The 21,283-nt window shown below is 55.9% G+C and overlaps 1 protein-coding gene across 1 annotated transcript; it reads left to right on the top strand.

Annotated features, from left to right (window-relative positions):
• The first annotated feature begins 1,909 nt into the window (after positions 1 to 1,909).
• On the top strand, positions 1,910 to 20,975 carry C2H8orf74 (chromosome 2 C8orf74 homolog). The gene is made up of 4 exons (XM_063087700.1): positions 1,910 to 1,957; positions 3,037 to 3,229; positions 18,301 to 18,704; positions 20,727 to 20,975. The coding sequence occupies exons 1-4, from the start codon at positions 1,910 to 1,912 to the stop codon at positions 20,973 to 20,975; spliced, it is 894 nt and encodes a 297-aa protein (XP_062943770.1).
• Positions 20,976 to 21,283: the final 308 nt, after the last annotated feature.

Raw genomic sequence — 21,283 nt, 5'->3', positions numbered from 1 at the left:
TCCGCTTGCAGACTGTCCCACACTGGTTGCCTTCATCTCTCTCCCTGAACTTGGCTGCAGCAGTCAGGGTTCTTCCTACGGTATTCCCTGATGCTGTAGCCACGGTGACAGTTTTAACAAATGCTCTTGAATGCATCACAAGGTCTCTAGCTTTCAGTCCATAACGTCTGATATACTAATATCTCTCTACCTACCTTCTTCATTCAATTACTTTCAAATATTGGGTTCTGTTACTTATGGCACCCCACTTCTAGTACATAGTCTTCATTGGTTAGGAGTTGTTAGAGCTGTTGAATACCAGAGACCGACCCAGTTATGGTGGCTTAAACACGAAAGGTTCATTTTGGTCATCTGATGAGAAGTCCAGAAGCCGGTCACTGCTGGTGGCAGCTCTGTGTCCCAGGGTGTCATGGTCAAGAGTGCTCTGATGAGATTGGCCTTTTCCTCATGGTCCAAGATGCTTGCGGAGGCCACAGCCATGGCATCCACGTTCCAGGTAGGTAGAGAAGGAGAAAAAAGGTGCAAATGTGTGTTCCATCGGGGCTTACCCTTCCTAAACCCTTCCCTGATATTCCACATGGAAACTTTCTCTCTTACAGGGAGAAACTTTACTATACAGCTGCTCCTAACAGAAGCTGAGGCGGAAGAGTGCAGCTGTCAGCACGTTGTCTTCATCCTCCCCTGAAAACATCAGGGCTTCGTGAGTAGGACAAGAGGAGGAGAATAAATGCTGGAGAACAGGCCGCAGTCTCTGTGTCTCTACCAGAGAAACTCGAGTCTTCTTGATGCTATAGGCCAGCACCTCCCAGCCAACCTGCCAGCTGTCCTACTAGAGTGCTTTTGCCTTTTTCTTGGGCTTTCTCAACAGGTAGAAATAGTTTTTTAGATAATTTTATTATTTTATGTATCTTTTAAAAATTTACAGATGCTGTATATATGTGAACAAAAAGTTATGTGCATCATACAAGTCCCTTAGGGCAGTGTGTCAGTTAGGGTTCTCCAGGTAGGCAAGACCAAGAGGAAAGACAGACAGATGGTAGATAGATTAGATAGATAGATGATAGATTAGATAGATAGGTGGCTAATAGATAGATGGATGGACAGATGATGGATAGATAATTAGATAAGTAGACAGATGATAGATGGTATATTAGATACATAGATGATAGATCGGAGAGTTAGCATGTAGATGACGGATAGACATATAGGATAGATCTGAGAGGTAGACGGATGGACGATGATAGATAGATGATGGCTACAGATAGATAGAGATAATAGATGATAGATGATAGATTAGATAAATAGATACATAGATGATAGATGGATTGGATGGATAGATAGATGATAGACAGACAGATGGATAGGTAATTAAGACATTTCTTTCAGGATCTCAGGTGATCATGTGGGCGGGCAAGTCCAAAATCTGTAGTGTTTTCTGGCAGGCTGAAAACTCAAGCAGGAGTTGGTTCTGCAGTCTTGAGGCAGAATCTCTTCTTTTTCAGGAAACCTCAGTTTTTCTCTTAAAGTCTTTACGACTGGATGAGGCGTCGGAGGGACAGGAAGGGAGCACGTGGACATCGAGCTTCCCAGGAGACCAGTCCTGACACGTGGAAAGAGGCGAGGGTGTCTCGAGTTAGAAGCATGTGTAGAATGAGGGGGCCAAGCTCTCATGTCCTAAGGGAGACCAGGTTGAGGGGGAGAGGGCAGCGACAGGAGGAAAGGGACCAGGTCCCCGAGCAGATACAGGGGCCAAGACCCACGCACAGCTAGAGAGGAGGAGGAAAGAAGCCCAACCAGCATGGCAGGCAAAGCATGCCCTCGTGACCTAACAAAGCCAGCCCCTGCCCCAGGGTTCCGGGGACTTGGAGTCAGTCCTGGCTGGGTCTCCTGGTGACTGGACACAGGGGCCATGGCACTCCTAACACCTCAGGGAGTAAAAGAAGTCTTCCAATGTCAGGTGAAGGGGGAACACATGGCTTTTAAAAGGACTTCTGCTCGGCTTAGTCTAAGGGCAAGGCGTGTGGCTCGTGGACGGTGCCCCTTCAGGTGGACATGCTGGACACCCACCGTGCCTCAGCACACCAGCTCTGAGCCCACACAGGGTGTGTGGCCCAAGTTCCAGGCCAAGGCTGAGCAGCCCCTGGAGCTGGCGGGTTGTGTTTCAGGCCCATAGTGACAGCCCCGGAGGCGGCAGAGCCTGTCTGCAAGGAACAGGGAGCCCTGAGAATCGTGTGCCAACATGTGTATGGAGTATGGTCGGGAAGGGCTGCAGGGCAGGGCTGCTGGGTCAGGCAGAAGAGCTGTGGTGGCAAAGCAGAAATCCTTGGGGGTGAGGACAGGGCTCTGGGCCTCCCTCTGTCACCAAGTCTGCCATTGGTCCCCCAGCTAGAGCCTCCCAGGGGGGCAGCACTGCTGTGTGTGGTGGGTCTGCACATCACCCCACACCTTTTCTTACCTTCACCATAAGTAGCGCTTGCTTCTGTACATCTGTCAGTGACATTTCTCGAAAGGCCAGGGCAACTCTCAAGTAAAATTGGTTCTTACCTATTGATGGGGAAAATAGGTACCCTGGCCAGTCTTCTCCTCTTGGCCTGCCAGAGTGCTTAACTTTTCACCAAGAAAGACTCCTTCTTTTTGCTTCTCCATCAGTCATTTACACTTTAGTGTAAATTTCATTATCAGATTAATACCCCCAGGGCAGCTATTTCAGAACTGGCTCTGGGGGAAGTCAGATTTTGTTTTAGGGAAGAAGGAGGGACCACAGTTCAGAACTTGGGGCCTGCTGGAGGCACGCACAGCTGGGCTGCAGGGGCCGGCGTGAAACTCCCAGAGGAAGGAGTGCTGGAAAGAAGAGCAAGTCCCCAGAAGGGGAGGAAGTGCTGTCTAGAAACCAAAGTACAGCTCTCCCCAGCCATGCCCGTGTTCCCGGTTACTCGTTAGGGCTCTGGAGCGCTGGTGTGGCCCAGCGGTGCTTTGCCCAGTCACAAGGGCCCTGTGACTCCTCACCCTCCCCACCTCTCATATCATGCCCTGCAGAAGCCAGAAGGCCGGGAGCGTCTGCGGAAACTTCTGAGCTGGGAAGAGTTTGATGAACTGAGAGACGCCCGCAGAAGCATCCTGCTGGACACCCTCTACGACAGCGTCATCTTTGCGGTGGGCAAAGGCTTCCCGTGGGTGGAGGTGGTCCAGGTGGTCAAGTTCACGGAAGAGCTGCTCAAGGAAACCAAAGGTACTGGGCATCCAGGGTGAGAGTCGGTGAGGCTGGACCCCTGCGGTCCACTGCTGTGGAGCCCGGGAGGAGCCAGGGCCCCTTCCTTCCTCTTCCTGGCATTTAGTCTCATTGCCTGCTGGAAATGAGGGCCTGGTCTGGGCTTCCCGAATGCCCTGCTGAGTCCCTTTGCCGGTCTTCCCGGCTGCGAATCTGGTACCACTCCAAGCTGTTCCCAAGCAGCCAGGGTGTTTGTTTTTGTTTTGGTTTGGTTTTGCTTAACGTAAATCAAACGTGTCACTCCCCTGCTTAAAGCCCTTCTCGGACTTTCCATGGCAGCCCCCAAAGGCTGCAAATTGTTGCCAGTATCAGGATTTGCTCTGCCGAATGTCTCCGGAATCCTTTGCAAGCGTGGGGTTGCTGGAGCAGGAAAGGGTGGTGCGGTCAAGTGAGTGCAGAGACGCAGCGTCTCTCCCACCCCCGCCCTGTGCTGAGCTCTAATGGGAAAGGCAGTGCTTGGCACGAGGGGACGTGGTCATGTCTGTCCACCTCTTGGGCTGTGAAATGGAGATTCGTTCATTAAGCAAATATACCACAGCAATACTTAACTGAGCCAAGACTCATCAATAGGTGCTGAAACGAGTGGGTGAGTGTGTGGTGGGAGACAGGGATGTTTACACACTTTCTGAGAAACTCCTGCACGACGTCCCCACTGCTGACAAAGGGAAAGACAAAGGAGAAGAATACCCTTACAGCAAAGGGGCTGACAGACCCCTCCTTAATCAAGGGAGCCGAGTGGACGTCACCAGTAATGGAGAATCAGAAGCTGCCAGGCAGGAGCGAGAGAAGCGGCCAGCTTCCTTCCGTGGCGGGTCCCACAGAGATAGCCTGAGTCCGGTCAGGAGAACACTAGGAGCATGGCTCACAGTCACACTCCTGTGAGCTCCGAGCACCCTGAGGGCATGAGAGCCCAGGGAAGACGGAGCAGCCTTTCCAGGCTGAAAGAGGCTAAGGAGATGGGGCCACTGGATGTGGTGTCTCTTTCTGTGACAAAGGTTATTGGGAGAAGAGAGGCCAGAGCGAAGTCTGGAGATGGGATGTCATGACGTGTCAGGGTGAGCCCCGATTCTGATGGCCGTGGTTAGGAACGGCGCTTTAGGAGATGCACAGGAAAGGGTCTGGGTGGGGGGCGGGGTCACGTGAGCCACTTGTTCTAAGTAGACTGGGAAATCTTTCTACTATTTTTGTGATTTTTCTGTACTTATTTTATTTTTGAAATCATTTCCAGGAAAAAGTATGATAAGGTTTTTTTTAAATGTGTGGCACATTGGAGGTCCTCCTCTTGCTCTTGTCGTGATCTCAGCAGCTGCCAAGCACACAGGCTGCCGGATGTCCCTGTCCCCAGCTCACAGTGCCACTGTTCTGAGGCACAGTGTCCTGATCCCCGATGCACCCCCGCCAGTCCTGTTGGCAGCACCTCCATGTCCTTCCGATCTCACCACTTCTCAGCACCCCAAGGACACTGCCCTTTCCACCCCCATTTCTCAACCCATCTGCTCTCAAATCTCGCATTCTGCAGCCCATTCACCAAAGCACAGGGCGATCTTCCAGACACACAGAAAACCCCATTGCTCCTCTGCTTGAAGCCATTCAGTGTTCCCACCGCAAACCCTTGGCACACTTGGGTCTGCCTTTTTAAATCTCTTGCTCCACCTACTCCCTGTCCACTCCTCTGCTCCAGCCCAAGTCCCCCCACCCCCAATGGCCCAGGCTGAAGCCTTGAGCAAGACATGGTGTTGCTCAGGGGTTGGATCCAGAGACCCTCGGGACATTTCTTCCCACTCCTGCCACCCCCAGCCCCACGGACAAGGATCTTCCTGGCCTCCGTCTGGGTCCTGCCTCTCTGCTGCTCACGGCCCCACGCGGTAGCAGGCCTGCTGTCTGAGTTCTGTGCGGCTCGGGGCCAGAACCAGCACCAGGGAGGGGGAAGGAGAATGCGGCCCCAAGCGGGTGGGGGATCGGATGCTTTCAGGTTTCCAGCAGAGCCTTGCATAGGCCAGGTCCTTGGAAAGCAGTTGGAAAAGCAGTCGGTGATGATGCCAGGCCCACTTCAGATGGGGGAGATGAAGTCACCCTGGGCATGGTGTACCTTGCTACACAGCACGGCTATGTCTCGAGGACTTCCCAGACCTTACAGTTGGAAGGAGATGTGGCGGGAAGAAAGCTTCTCTCCTCCTACCACAGGGAGCCCCTTATCATGCCAACGGGGCTCATCCAGCCCCTGCAGGCACCCTCAGCCAGTTCATTCCTCTGTATGACCACACCCATGATTGGGCAGTTCTTCCTTGTGTATTGCCTATGCCTGCCCTGTGCACCTGTCCCAAGGCTGTCAACTAGAATCAGGGAGCAGGCCCTGCAGACATCTGCTGGGCTTTGTATAGTGTGACCGTCCTTACATTTGCACCAGACATCCCCAGTACCGTTTGTCATTCTCAGTATTGCATCGTTCCGTGAACCCCGTCCCCCACCTCCCATCATTGTGCCCCTTCTTGCTGCCTCCTCCAGACTTACTTGTGTTTGTCAATGTCGTTCTTAAAATACGGCATCCAGATCCAAATGCGACACAGCCTACGACTTGATCACCTCCCCTGTCCTGCTCATGACACTCCTGTGTATATGGGCCTGGGTGCATGTCCTGTATCTATCAGCATCGGGTACAGTGATTTATGTCGGGCTGAGGTCCACTGACATAGCCTTTCCCATCCTACCCTTGTGGGAGGGTGACTTGGAAGTGCACGTGGGACTTCACAGTCATCCCCATGGATGTCTTCTAGTTCTTGTGGCCCACTTCTTCCTCCTGAAATCTTTTCAGTCTTGCTCCTGGGCCACCCAGCTTACAAGTCCCTCCTCTCACCTTGGTACCATCTGAAGGTCTGTGGAGCGTGGTTGGCACAAACATCAAGCAGGAGCAAGCTCACAGGTGGCTCCCGTGCCTGAAATCCGACTGGCTGAGAACAGCAGCCATCGGCAGGCTTGGGGCCCAGAAGGAAGGTTGAAACTCCAGCTTGGCCCTGAGGGCAGTGGACACTGCCTGGGCCCCTGTCCTCAGGTGCCAGCACTGCCCCGTTGACCCTGCATTGCAGAGAGGGGGCCAGGAGATGGGCTTGGGGTGGGGGTCCTGGCGCTTCAGCCAGAGGCAAGTCTAGGAAGAAAAACAAACCGCAGACTTGGGGGTGGAGGCAGAGCCCAGGGCAGAGGTGAGACAAATGATACTCTCCCACTGCAAGAGCCGAGTCCTGGGAGCGGTGTCCAGCTGGCTGCGGCTTGTGGGCATGAAGAGCGAGAGTGGCCAGAGGACCCTCCTGCAGCCAGGTCCCTGCCCCTCGGCCCGCCGTGGTGCCCTTCAGCATGACGCTCCTGAAGACAGGAGGCCGGCCTAGAGGGTGTCCTCATCTGCAGCATGTCCACACTGCCCCTCATGGGGACATGCATGAGAGCGTGAGCAAGCTTAGCCGTGCTCAAAGCACAGGGTGGCCTCCACTGAGCCCTCCCCAGGGTCTGGTCTCCCCCTCGCTCCGACACCCTCCCTGCAGGCAGCTCCAGGCGCGGCTGCATCTGCAGTGTTTCTGGAGGCTTGGCTGGAATCCTATGTCTGCCATCTCCCAGCTGTGTGACCTCGGGGGTTCCCTCAACCTCTCTGGCTTCACATCGCCTATCAGAAGTGAGGACGAGAGCAGCACCTGGCAGAGTAGTTGTGTTTGTTTGTGACACGGATGCACAGGAGGCTCTGTGCCTGTGTGGTGGAGCTGGCCTCATGTTGCAGCCACTCCCTGGGGTCTCAGGGCCTCTCCAGGGCTCGGCCTTCCATCCAGAGCTTTAGGTCTGCCTGACCAGCCCCACATCTGCAGCTGGAGGCGGCCCGTCAGCACCGGCCGGGATATCGCCTGACTCCATGTCTCCCTCTGCCAGGTTCTGCGACCCCCAGCTCTGCTCTGTGGCTTCTGCCCAATGCCAGCCCCAACCTTCATCATCTTCCCATCTGCTGACATCTGAATGGCACTACCCAGGTTTGGGCCATAGCCTTTGAGTCGTGGGCTCACCTACCCTCAGTCCCTTCCTGGCTTCCCAGCTCTGGCTGCTCTCCAGGCTATGCCCCCTTCCAGGCCCCAGCGCCTGTACCTGGGCTTCTGCCGCCACGTGTGCTCTAGGCACCCCCCGGGCTCGTATCCGTCCCCTGTGCAGCTAGCGTCCTCCTTCCTTTTCTTCTCAGAACAAACTCCTCCTCAGAGTCCTACAGCTGGACAGCAAGGAAGGCTGGGCCACAGGACGCCGGGACCCCTGCAGAGGGGTCATCTTGTCCCCTCTGTCCCCCACCCCCAGCGCCAAGCAGTGCATGTGGCACACAGTAGGTGCTGCGTGAGCGGGTGAAGGGATGAGTGGATTCTTGATGCCGCAGACACACAGAGCAGCCAGGGTGTGCCTCGCCTGCGTGGCTCCCAGTGTTGCAGCTCGGCTGATGTCAGGGGCTGTGTCCCGAGGAAGACGCAGCAGACTCTGCAGTGGGAAGGTTTGGGGCCAGATCCCACCTCCGTCATTTATTCCCAAGAGGGAGCTGGACGTGGCCCCGCATCTGTGCCTGTCCAGTGTCCCCTTCGTCCTGCAGGCAGGTTCATGGCCGCTAGAGTGGGGGCCCAGAAGACCTCCAGCCCCCCTCTAATCCAGCTGCCCCACACCCGGGCCCCCCAGTGTGAGAGAGGAGGATGCGCCATTCACTACCCTGCAGGGGACCCAGGCGGGAAGGGCAGGACAGCTGGCGAGGACAGTGGGTCAGACCCTCCCATCTCGCATTCCGCCCTGGCCTCCTCCTGCGCATCGTCTGGCCCGTGTTCCCATCTCCATCCATGCTGTCACTCTTCCTGGAAGGTGGCTTCTCCAGAGACATTGTCATCATTCATCTGGGGCCAACGAAGGCTGAGTTCTGTTTGCGTACCAGATAACAAAGTTGGCAATTGGCATGAAGGAGGTCCATGTTTGCACAACAGCGATCGGAGCCCTGCCAGTACAGCTGCCAGCTCCGCTCATCTCCTGGCCCCATCAGGCCTCAGGACAGGGAGGGGAGGGGAGGCCCTTTATTCAAAAGCATAAGCCGATTCTGTGCTGGCAAGTGGCTCACCGAGATGTTCTGGTCTCAACTCCAGGCCAGAAGAAAGAGTTCTTTCCCTGGCACCTCTCGGCCAACCTCCAGGAAGCCCCAGGCAGATCACACCCCACATCTCCTGGGGCCAAGACACAGCTGTGGCTCACAGGGTAGAAGTCTTCCAGCCTGGGACGTCCCAGTGGGAGGGCATCTCAGGAAGGGGGCAGATTTCGCCCGCCTTGCCTAGGCCCAGGGATCCTCAGGAAAGGAGAGGGGTGTGAGGGCCTCGAGGAGTGGTGGAGATTTGGGGTGCCCAGGAGGCCCTGCATGGGAAGAGGGGCAGAAGGAGGCTTCTCCTCTTCCTCGCTGGGGAGCTGAGCCTGGAGGTGGGTGAACCATGACCACCCACCCCCCAGCCAACCTCCACTTCGACCACTTTGCTGCATCTGCCTGTCATGGTCATTGCCATCTGGGGGGCACCGGCCTCTCCTGGATTCTCCCGCTAGACATCTGAGGTAGAGAGAACCCCTGTCCTGCTGGCTTGGTCCCCCACTCCTGGGGTCAGGGGAATTAGGCCTTGGTGACCAGTCAGTAGAGGCACAAGGCTGCTCGGCAAGTGCCTGGCAGTGTGCATCATGTCCTGGTATCTACAGTTCCACCCACAGCCACTCCTGATCGTTCAGGAAGTGTCACCCAGGCAGCTGGAAGATGTGAGGGCAGCTGCCCACCACCCCTGATGGCCCGCAGGGGGCAATGACTGTTCCAAGCTCCCCTGTGAGACTGTGCCTTGTGGGACACTCAGGGCCACGCCCAGGATCTGCCTGTCAGGAGACCCCAGCAGTGCAGGACCAGCCCAAGCGGAGAGCAGGTGCCTCCTCCTGCAGCCTGGAACAGGCTGCCAGAGCCGTGGCCCCTCAGGCTGGCCCTGGAGGGGGGCTTCTGACACAACATCTTTGTTGATGAGGGTGGAGCATTTCTTGAGACAAATGGGCAACTGTCATTTCAGCAGTGCCTCCCTGAGTGTGTTGTCTGCTGGGGCCGCCATCAGGAAGCACCACAGACGGGGTGATTCCAACAAGAGACGTTCATTCTCTCACTGTCCTGGAGGCTGGAAGTCCAAGATCCAGGCAGGGCAGGGCTGGTGCGTCCTGAGGCCTCTCTCCCTGTGACATCTCCCTGTGTCCTCACATGGTCATCCCTCTGTGCATGTCTGAGTCCTAATTTCGTTTTCTTATAAGGATGCTGGTCCTATTGGGTTAGGAACCACCCATATGGCCTCATTTTACCTTATTACCTCTTTGAAGACCACATCTCCACATACAGTCACATTTGGAGGTACTGGGGGTTAGTGATCCAGCATATGAATTTGGGGGGGGACAAAATTCAGCCCATACCCCAAGTGGGGTCATAGCTCACAGCTGAGTCTGTGTTGATACATAAGCCAGAAATCAAGATGGGGCCATAGAACCTTCCCCTGCCTTCCGTGAGTGGCCGTCCACCCTGCAGAGGGAGGCTCACGCTGGGCCTTTCACACAGAATTGTCACTGTCACCACAGCCTGGCATCGTGGGCACTATTTTAAAGACGAAGACCCTGAGGCTCAGAGGTTAAGCAACTTGCCCAAGGTCGCCCCTTGAGTAAGTGGTGTCGGAATTTGAACCCAGGCCTGCCTGACAGGGGAGGGCACACCTGCTGCGCAGCCTTCCGTCTTGAGCAGGGACCTGCGCACGGGCTGCACGAGGACCAGGGAGCCCCTGCGGGGAGTGGAGTGAGGCTGCCGGTGTGCACCTGGAAGGACCCAGTGGAACACCTGGGTGTTGGGTGCCTCACAGGGTCACCCAGGGTTGCTCACGGGATGAGGCTGGGATCCTGGCCCCAGCAGGAGGGCTCCCGTGTAGTGGGTGGCCCAGACACAGGCCAGAGGGTGAGCTGCGCCTGTCAGCAATTGCCCTGTCCTGGCCACACCACCCAAGTGTAGTACACATTCCCTCAAGACCAGACCCCGGCCCACCTCTGACTTCTGTGTCCTTCCTCGGTCAGCTGGACAATCTGGTGGATCTTGGAGGGCCCAACACCAGAGGGACAAGGTGCGTGTGTGAAGTAGCCAGTTCTTGAGTTGACACGGTACCACGTCCCTCAGGCAGAGGGACTGCCTGGTCGTTTTCATCTCGGAGCACAAGGGCAGTGAGATTTCGAGGACCTACAGCCAGGGTTCCCCTCGGCAAGCTGAGTAGCCTGCAATCTGGGCCAGGAGGTGCCCACCACTATGGCAACAGGACCATCCGCTCCACAGAGAGCCCCACGGCTGCTCAGAGTCCAAAGACACCCAGGAGGTGCCCAATGCAAGGGACCCCACGCACGCTCAGGGGCTCTCTCTCCAGCTCCGTGGCACACGGCTGTCAGGCCTCTGGTGAACGGCTCCTCCTTCCCCAAGCAAAGACCCAGTCCACGGGTGAGTGGCTTCTGGAAGTTTCTTCCAGCTGTGGCTCCTACTGTTGTAGTCCCCCCTTGTCCACAGGGCACATGTCCCAAGACTTCCCATGGATGCCTGAAACCGTGGATAGCACCAGACCCTGTGTAAACTATGCACGTACGTCCTTTTCCTTCCTCACAACATCACGGACAGAAGATTCGTTCTTACCCTAGATCTCATCCTCAGTGTGCAATTTTTTCCTTCCTCATTAAGTTGAGAACTTCCACCTCTTCACTTAGAGGAAATGCTCTGTGACTTCTCTTTGGCATATCTGACTGCCAGCGTCATTACTCTTGAGCTCTGGGCCACTATCAAGTAAAGTAAGGGTGACCTGAGCACAAGCCCTGCAATACTGCCACTGTTGGTTCATAACCGCAACAGCTATGATGTGACTACAGGCAGCAGCAGATACAGCTGGATGCACTGGACAGAGGGATGAGTCCCGCCTGGGGGATGGTGCAACACTCAGGACAGCACACAACTTAAAATGTATGAGTTGTTTATTTATAGAATTTTCCACTTAATATTTTTGGACTGCAGTTGACCACAGGTAACTGAAATGTGGCAAGTGGAACTGTGGATAGGGGGAGAAAACTGTATCTTAAAAAGCAAAATTAAAAAACCTAGTGGGTAGGAAAACAATGCGGCAGCTCCTCAAAAAGTTAGCCATGAATTGTCATAGCGTCTGGCAATTGCACTCCTGGGTACACACTCAGGAGAATTGAAAGCAGGGACTTGAAGAGAGATGTACACAGCTGTGTCCACAGTGGCACTGTTCACAATAGCAAAGGTGGGAGCAGCCCCCTGTCCGTCTGCAGATGAGTGGGTGAGCAGAACATGGCCTGTACACATAATGGGATGCCAGCCTTTAAAAGGAAGGAAATTCTGACACCTGCCACAACACGGATGATCCTTGAAGACATTGTGCCAAGTGAAAAAAGCCACACACGAAAAGACAAATGCCAAGGCTTTTGCTCGTCGAGGTACCGAGAGCAGTCAAGTTCACAGAAACGACAGTGCAATGGGCTGCCTGGGGCTGGGAGGCGGGGAATGGGCAGAAACTGTTTAAGGCGAGAGGAGTACCAGTTTGGGAAGATGAGAAAGTTCTGGAGGTGGACGGTGGTGATGGTTCTACAACAATGTGAATGTACTTAGTGCCATAGAACTGTACACATAAAAACGGTTAAGATGGTAAATTTTGTTATGTATATTTACAATTAAAAAATTAAATTTAAATTTAAAAAATCCCAGTGGGCATAGAGCTCTGCATATTTCGTGTGTCTCTCATTCGTGCCTCGAAAACATTCCTGTGGCTGTGGTCTACTCACCTTGGAGTGGGACAATCTGGTGTGAGACCTGATGTGGTACTGACTACTGATGGGCAAGTCGCCTGAGTTCTCTAGGCCTCAGTTTCCCCATCTGTTAAATGGTGGCAAATACTTATTTCATCGGCTAATTGTGATCATGAAATATTATCATTAATATGAGTTTCATGAATTGATATCAACTAAGATTAATTTAAATGCTTTAATACTGTGAAGTAACGCTCCCATGTGGGTTGGTGGTATTATTATTTCCCAAGAGCTTAGCACGGGGCAGCAACCATGTGTGCTGAGCTTTCTGGGAAGGTCCTAATTTTATATCATCTGCCCTGTCATCCCCAGAAGTACACGTACCCATCAGTACAAGGGTCTAGACTGAGGTTTGGGAAATCTGGTGCATCGAGCAGCTTCCTGCCACTGAGGCACCCACAATAGCAGGGGACAGCAGGGTCACCCCTCCCCTCCTCCTTTCCCCTCGGCTGTCAGTGCAGCCAGGGAAGACAGAGCCCCACTGGCTTCCTGCAGCACCCCATGCCCCACACTGCCCCGTGGTGAACAGAGCCCCCAGGGAGCCCCCAGTCTGCAGGATTCCACCTCTGGAAGCCAGGCTGACTGCAGAACACCACATAGCTGCCAGCGGGGCCGGAGTGCCAGGAGGAGCTGGTGAGGATGGGGATGATGATGACGTTGTTATCTATTGAGTGCTTACTGTGTACCAGGCACTGCAGGAGTGCTGTATACACACGCTCTCATCTGATCCTATGAAGTGGGTACTTTATCACCTCCAGTTTGCAGATAAGAACACTGACGCCCACAGAGGCAGGATAGCCTGTGCGGGTGACAACAGAGCAGAGCCAGCTTTGGGCCCCAGCCTGCGGGGAACTCCCAGCCGATACTCATGCCACACTGCCCCAGTGGCGGAGCTGAGCTCTGCAGAGCAGCCCCAGTGTCAGCGCCGCCATCAGTCCAGGGATGCCCTAGGCTCGGGGGTGGTCCCTGTGTGGCTATGACCAGATGCTGAGAACAGAGCCGTGGCAGTCAAAGGCTTGGTGCTGCTTGGAGGGGAGGGTCATCTCCTGCCAGCGTGGTCCCTGTTGGCCAGCCACAGGCAGTCCTGTGGCAATCAGGATGGATGCCGATGGTGGTCCCCCCATGGAGGGTCCCAGGCCGGACCAGACCACTCACTCTCCTCTCCCTGCTGCTCACAGGGCAGCTTTGCCACCACCACCGCAGGAAGGGGGTGCTTCTGAAGGGACTGAAGCCCAGAGACCTCAGGGTAGGCAGGAGCCGTGGAAGAGGTCCAAGGCAGAATAACCGCAGATCCCCAGGCCAGCGGCCAGCAGGGCAGCTTTGGAGCCAACTCCCAGGGTGGCACCAGCCACTCTCTCCCTTCCCATCCCCTGAGCAGACTGCATCCCAGCCTCACTTCTGAGATGTTTCTGACCCACCAAGAAGCACCAGGCAGAGGCAATGATAAGAAATAGAAGCCCAAAGCTTGCTGGTTAGCTCAGCTGATTAGAGCACAGGGTACAAAGGTCCAGTGTCCCTCCCTGTACTGGCCAGCAAAAAAAAAAAAAAAGAAAGAAAGAAAGAAAAGAAATAGAAGCCTGTCCCTTCCCCACGCTGCGGTGGTAACAGCGGGGGCAACTCCACTCCAGGTCCCTGAACCCCAACTCCTGGGCTGGAGGACTGGTCCTGACTTTGCCCCATGAGAGACTTGGGCAAGTCCAGTTCTTTCTCTGAGCCTCAGTTTCCCCCTCTGTAGAACAAAAAAACTAGACTAGCTCAATATTTCCCAGAATGTGCTTCTTGGTGCTGAGACACTGTCTGCTCAGACAGATTTGGGCAGCACTGTGTCCACACAGCCCTTCCTGGTGATCTGCTGGCCATTAGCACATTCAGACTGTTTAATCTCCTTGGACCCAGCCTGTCTCCAAGGTCTTCAGCTGTAGAGCGTTCGTTTTGATATGATACCTATTTCAGACCATCCTTTGCAGAACTGTGATGGGGACAGCTGGGAGCCCTTCAATGTCCACCTCCCAGGTCTGCAAAGAAGCCCAAAGCTAGTGAGAGCTGGACAGCAGGGACTGAATTGCAGCTTGGCCACTCCCCAGCTGCGTGCCCCTAAGCAAATCCGTCAGCCTCTCTGAGCCTCAGTGTCTGTCACGGGTAAAGAGCAGAGGCGCCTCCACCTGCCACATGGAGCTGGAGGGGCTTGACAGCCTGCATGGCCTGTGCCTAATCAAGAGGAAAACACCTCTCCTGAATAGGCATGGTCATTGGCGCCTCGGGGGAGCCTCCCTGAGAGCAGAAAGGGGGCAGGGGGCAGCGCTGGGGATGCAGGATGGGGCTGGGTGGGGGTGGCCAGCCCTGGCAGGCGCTCAGAGATTGAGAAAGATAGGTCGGGCTAGGCTGTAGCCTGACTAGGTTCCTCCCCTTGGAGCCAAGATGGGGGCAACCAAACTGGTTTGTCACGGGGCACTGGTGGCACTGGGGTCCTTCCCCTCACACCCACCAGAAGGAGCAGCCCTCTGCACCATTTCTAACTCCCTGGACGTGGCTGGTCCTCTCCCTCTGGCCCACGCCCACCCCGTGTGAGGGGCACTGTAGGCCCAGAGCCCCCTGTCCAGCCCAGTGCCTTTTTGCCCTGATGCTGAGTGACCAGTTTCACCGCAGAGCCTCCCCACTCTGCCCTCCTCATTCCTCTCCGCCTCCACCCGAGCCGTGTCCCCTCGCAGGTGCTGGCCTCCAGGGGCTTGGGGACCGTCTTCAGGAAGTTCCCGAGAGCCAATGCAAATGACGGCCACTCCCTGTTATTGAAGAGCAACTTGCAGGCACAGGTCTGTCCGCCCGGCAGCCAGCAGCATCTGCCTGCGACTTAATCCCTCTGCTTTCTGAGTCACCGGGAGTCCTCAAGCCAGGGCTCAGGGAGCGTGGTCTGGAGGCGGAGAAAGTGCGTCTTGTGGGCCAGCTTTGGGCAGGCTCTGCTGAGACTCAGGACTGGCCAAAATATGCTACTGGGCTGAGAGGTAGCATTCAGCCCAGGGCCCCTTCCCTGCTGGCCCGGCACAAGCTCATGGTAGGGCCACAGCCCTGCTCATAGTAGGGTGTCCTGCAGGATGGCACTTGTAGACACTTTCCAAGAGCATGCAGCCCCACGACCTTGCAGATGTCCTGCTTCAGTCCAGGCTCTGTGCGTGACTGCAGGGGCTAGACAGAGAGGACCAGGGGCCAGGCTGAAGGAGGAACCCAGAGATGCCACACTGAGCCACCTTGTGAAGATCACACACTGTCACCTCCACACAGACCTGGAGTTCAGCTCTGATTACTAGGACTGAAGACCTCACACCCGCCCCACTCTGGGACCCCCTGCCATCCTCTGCGTGGACACCACTGTCCCTCTGAAGCTCCTGCCTGACCTCTCCCTTCTCTCCTGACACCTTGGAGCAGCTCTGCAGCTCTTTGCTGTGGCTCTTAACTTTGAGGAATTTGATGATTCACTCTAGGGTTACGCCACCCAGGAAAAAACCATGCATGCAGGACTCTGGATATAAGTCCAGGGGGTTCCAGACAGCACTGAAGCCCATTCTTGGACATCCTAGGGCTCCGTGACACAGTCCAGTTCATTCCTCTGGTACGCATGTCCTTCCTGAGCTGCCCCGCCCATGCCGCAGACCTCCAGCCCTTCTGTCCCCAGCCCAGTCCCCAGGCCAGCTTTGCCTCCCAGAAACTCAGGGCTAGGCCAGAGTTGTCATGGACTAAGACCCACGACAGCACCTCACTGTGCTGGGCCGACCACCAGCCCTTGTCCTTGCTGTCCCTCTGCCCAGAGTGTCCTTTCCACGTCCTCTGCCAAGTGCCTCCTCATTCCCCAACCAGGCTCCAGCACCCCCCGCCCCCCCCAGGTCCTGGGCCAAGGGCACCTCTCAGTGCAAGCACCCACCTGATCTCACTGTGCCCCCCACTTCGGCTCCTCTGCACCTCTCTGCTGGGTCTTGCCCGAGCCTGGGCACCCACTCACATGTGGCGTCCTCCTCTTTGTTACATAATTATTGATGCACACGTGTCCTGAGAAGCAGAGATGTATTCCGTGTCACCCTGAACGACCCCTCTCCAAGAGCAAAAAGGAACAAAACACAATGTCCACCCAATCTGAGCAGCAGGAAGCTCACGCCCACAGGAGGGGCTCCAGCCGTTGTGTCACTGATGGGGGGGGGGTCCGGGCACCAGGGCAGGTGCGACTCCATCACTCAGCTCCATCCTCCAGCCAGTGGCGCTGTCTGTTACTCAGGGGCCCACATCAGTGACTACTCTCTTGGCCCAACCTGGCTCATCCTCCGATCAGTTCCAAGGCAGCCATTCCCACGGCAGCCCCGGGGCCAGCACTTCCTCTGCTGAGGTGGTTGGACACGTGTGTACACGGAGGGAGGGATCTGTATGTTTAGAAAGCTCTGGGCGATTCTGGAACACAGGCCAGCCTGAAGCCACAGCCTGCAGCTCCTGCTGGGCCCAGGCCCTCCCCGTCACCACCCCGGACATAAGTTTGATTCTGGAGGAAACCCGGAGAGAGAAACTGAGCACTGGGGAGCAGGATTCTGCTGGGCAGGCGCAAGCTTTGGCGGCCACAAACCACTGTAACACCCGAGACATTGTGGCCCCAGAAAACCAGCATTTGCCCCGTCGAGAATGCCTTGCTCACGGTGAGGGTAGGGGACCTGCCAGAGCTGCTCAGACAAGCGTGTGAGGCCACGCAGCACCCGCCTCTGGACCCCAGGCCCATGCCCCCCATGTGGGGCCGTGCGGCATCCCTGGTCCCTTAGGAACAACTGACTCACAGTGTTCCCCCTGGGGACACTCTTGCTGAGTGCTGGCGGTCCCTGTGGTAGAGAAGTCTCGCGCACATGGGTGGCTCTGAGAGTGGAGAACTGGACAAGAAAGGACACCAGGGCACCTGGAGCCAGGTGGTCTTCGTGGTCCCAGGGGCAACAGAGGCTGAGTGCTTCCTGCCAGTGAGGTGCCCCCTCTCCTAATATTTTTCTAGGACAGTGATGTCTCATCTTCTGGGTACTCTGGGAAATTTAAGTAAATATTCTCATGCAGGGCCGAGACGACAGTCTCCGAGAGGAGCTCGGGGTGAGCCTAGAACCGGGGGCAGGAGCACTTTACAGACGTGTGTGTGCCGGGCCACAACAGTCCCTCCTGCAGGGGCCTAGAACAGTCGGCTAGGGTGGGAGATGCCGCTAGGGCCCCATGGGGGGCTCACATGGAGGAGACAAGGGGGTCTGCATATGAGCCAGGCCCTGCACCCCACATGTTATCCCCATCACCAGTAGATGGAACCTTGGAATTCCCAAAAGCTCGTGACATGGCGGTCACCTCACCCAAGCTCCTGTCTGCAGAGGTGGCACTCAGGAATGAGTGGGGACACCCGGCCAAGGTCACGTGCATGTCAGGGACAGCATCTGAGTGAGAACCAGTTGCTTTCTCACTTCCCCTTGACTTGCACGTCTCTGCCTGCGGTCTGCTCACCAGGACCCTCCAGGAACCACCTCCTCTGTCAAGTCCTGGTCACATGCTGTGGACCGCCTGCCTCCTGACCCTGGTGCCGAGCTCCTGGAGGAGCTGTGAGCAGGAGGAGTGAACGGGAGAGGAGGGCAGAGGACGGGAGGGGAGGGGAGATGGGGGACCTGGAGGAGCTTCATCCACAGTGCTACCCTCCGCTGACCCTCTGCACTACTGCAGATATTCACTTAGCAATCTCCAGTCATCTCACACCCCTTCTTATCTGAGTCCCTTCCTCACATCCTCATCCCCTCCCTGAAGTGTTTGAAGTGGAAACAATAAAAAGCACAGCTAGAGTAAGTCTTTAAAACAGACATTAAAAGACAAAATGCAGGCAAGGAGTGGGTAAGCATACAAGAAAAAAAATAGAATAAATCTAAGTTACTGTGTGAAATCAGCTCTGAGCTCCCTGGAAGCCAAGGTGAAAAGGGAAACATGATAAACTCCATAGCTTTCAAGAGTGAAGGACCGGGAACGTAGACTCGTAGTTAGGACTGGTGCTCTGGGGTCACACTGCCTGGGTTCAGAGCCTGTATTGATTGGCTATTAATGCAGCTTTGCCTCATTCACACTCTGTGCCTGGCCCTCTGTGCCTGCAGGCTGCAGCATCACTGAGGCTGTGACAATCCTGGGGAACAAGCTCAGAGACTACCAGAGGCAGCTCAACACCACCCACCTGCTGGCCCTCTGCGACTACTTCCACAACACCTTCGTCCGCCACTACAAACTCTACCAGTATGTTCTGAGCCAGGACCAGGACATTACCCTAACCGTCACCCAGCTGGAGGTGTGCACGCCACCCCAGCCCCTGCCGCTGGCCAAGGGCATGGACAGGGATGTCTGGAGGCACGAGCAGCAGGTGGCTGAGCTCGGGATGGCCGAGGTGCAGAAGCATGCCAACGTGCTGCTGCTGAAGGAGGCGCTGTGCCTACAGCAGGAGCGCACGCTATGGAAGGCGTTCGAGGACGTGCCCGCACAGCCCCACCAGCTCCTGAAGAGAGAGGTAAGCACCACCCACCCAGCACATGAGCACCTGCTCCTGCTGAGACATGCACAGGCCTCATCGTCTGCACGTGTGGGAGGCGCAGAAGGTCCCAGACAGGAATTGTGTGTCTACTACGGGCTTGGCATGCATGTGGTCACGCAACACCCTGCAAATTAGAAATGTGTGCCCCCACTTTATTGCAGAGACCACTGTAGCTCAGAGAACTTAATCAACTTGCCTGTGGTCACAAGCTTGTGTGTGGCAGAGTTTGCATTTGGACCAAGGCCTGGCTGACCCCAAAGTCCAAGTGCTTCCCACTGTGTCTTCAAGAGGTGACAGATTCCACCAAGTGAGGCAGGAAAAAGTCCCCAGGCTCCAGAGAACCACAGAGTCTCCCAGAACCAGTGTCCGTCAAGGCCAGGGGAGGATGGAGGAAGCAGGGACTTGGGGACAACTCAGGGGTGAGGATGGGATGCCGTGAGCAGGGGAGGGGCTGCTGGCCCAGGGAGGACCTAGGAAAGCCTGCTGTGTGGGTCTGAGACATTGGCTGCCCTAAAGACCACTGGGCTCCAGCTGCCAGTGTCTTCCATGCCGTGACTAGCTTGGCCCCAGGGCAGCCGACTTCTTGAGGGCCCGGCTGAGTCTAAATTAGGTTTGTCGCTGCACATAGCACTGACCTCACCACTGCTGCGTCATCTTTGAACACAGAGACAAGTGTGTGTGTGTGTGTGCACGTGTGTGTGTATAAATGTTGGAAAATCTGCAAAGAACACTTAACACCACAGAATGGACGACACTCACCTATGGTGAAGTCTCTGGATAAACAGTGCATCAGGATGCCACGTAATCCTAGTGCATTTACACAGCCAATGGGGACCCAACAAAAGGTTGGTCTCCAGCCCCCTGTGGGGGTCTTGATCTGGGACAGTGGGCAAGGCCTGGGTGGGGAGCTGCCTCACACTCCACAGCTGCTCTTGCCGTCCCTGCAACTCCCCTCCCAGCCCCCAGCATGTTGCTGCTGGTCCCTACCTGGTCATGGCCCGAGCCCCTCCCCTGTGTGCCCCGCACTGAGCGGGATACTCAACGCTATGGGGTAAGCAGGGTGCATCCTCTTGGAGCACAAAATTCCCCAAAGATTAAGAGGAAAAACATTATTTTTATGTAAGAACAACTAAGGGAGATAGTCTGGGGCAAATGTATAATTTTGCATGGAATTTTAAGTTAAAATATGAAATCTCAATGAAAAGTATTACAGGCAACTGGAAACTCCAAGTAGTGCGTCCCCAACAACCCTGGACGTGCAGAAACTGCTGCTGTTTGGTCGCTGGGGCAGGGAACTCGGGAAACACAGCTACAAGCCCGTGTCTCCAGAGCTCCATGGGGCCATGATTCTGATGAGGTTGACAGAGAGGGTCTCTTGTCCCACATGGCGGATGGTGGCCAGCTGGTTGGGGGACACACGTGCTCTCTGAAGCGATTCCCCTGTCCCCTCCTGTGAGGCCGGGCACTAGAAGGTTGAGCTGGGAGAGTGAGGACGGCGAGGTAGTCTTCAGACATTCAGACGTGGCCTGCGCTGACTGGGAGGGAGAGCCCGTGGGGGTGGGACAGGCCGATGACAGCACCATGTGAAGGAGAAAGGACACCTCAGACAGGGAGGCCGCCCTGGGCCTGAGGAGGGAGGAGAAGACCTGATGGCCGCGGGACTGGAAGTGTGGCCATGGGTGGAGGACCTCGGCCATGGCCAGCCCTCAGCTGGTCAGGAGGAGGGACCCACCCTCCCCTCTCCTGCTGAGACCTCCTGGTGGCTGAACTCAACCAGAAGCCAGAGGTCGAGGGAGTGGATTCATGCAGCCCTGGGAGCCCCTGGGAGCCCCTGGGAGCCCCTGCAAGTCCCGGGGCACAGGGGAGGGTGGACAAGGCTGGAGAGTGGCTATGTGTCCTCGCACACAGGACCAGAACTGAGCTGAGCAGTGCACCCGGACCAGGGGCTCCATCTACAGACTCCCTCGGAGCCCTGCTCACCACCCCGGCTTCTTCCAGCAGGTGGAGGAGCTTGTCCGCGAGGCTGTTCGCAGCCAGGTTGCGTGTCTGAAGGAATTGCTGCAGTATGAGGTCCGGACAGCCTTTGAGATTTTGGACCTGAAACTTCAGAAGAAGATTTTAAATCTCAACGCTCCTATCCCCTTCCCTCCCCCAGTCACTGGCCAACCAGGCCAAGATGAATCTCCTAAGTCCCACAAAGCCAGAAAGGGAAAGAGAGCAAAAGCAGAGAAACGGAAGCCCTGGTGACCAGCGGTGACAGTCTGCCTAAGGAAGAGCCACCGTGAGAGCATTGGGTGGTGTGCACAGCACGCAACAGGTCAGAGATTTCCAGTGATTAAAAGAACCCAAGCAACGCTCGCCATCTGTCTTTGTGTTGGGAACCATCGCCTCCCACCTGAAAATCCAATCCGAGCACATTTTCCCTGCGGGCAGGAGAAGGTGGTCCTCCTCTGCCACGCACAGGGCTCTGCTCCCGGTGGGCAGTCAGATGGCACTTGCTGACAGAGCCTGGGCTCCACCGAAGACAGGGCACTAGTGGGCATAAGAGGTAAGAG

This window comes from Cynocephalus volans, chromosome 2, assembly GCF_027409185.1.
Source record: "Cynocephalus volans isolate mCynVol1 chromosome 2, mCynVol1.pri, whole genome shotgun sequence".
In the NCBI taxonomy this organism is placed as follows: Eukaryota; Metazoa; Chordata; class Mammalia; order Dermoptera; family Cynocephalidae; genus Cynocephalus; species Cynocephalus volans.
This window is presented reverse-complemented; position numbering and strand designations above follow the sequence as displayed.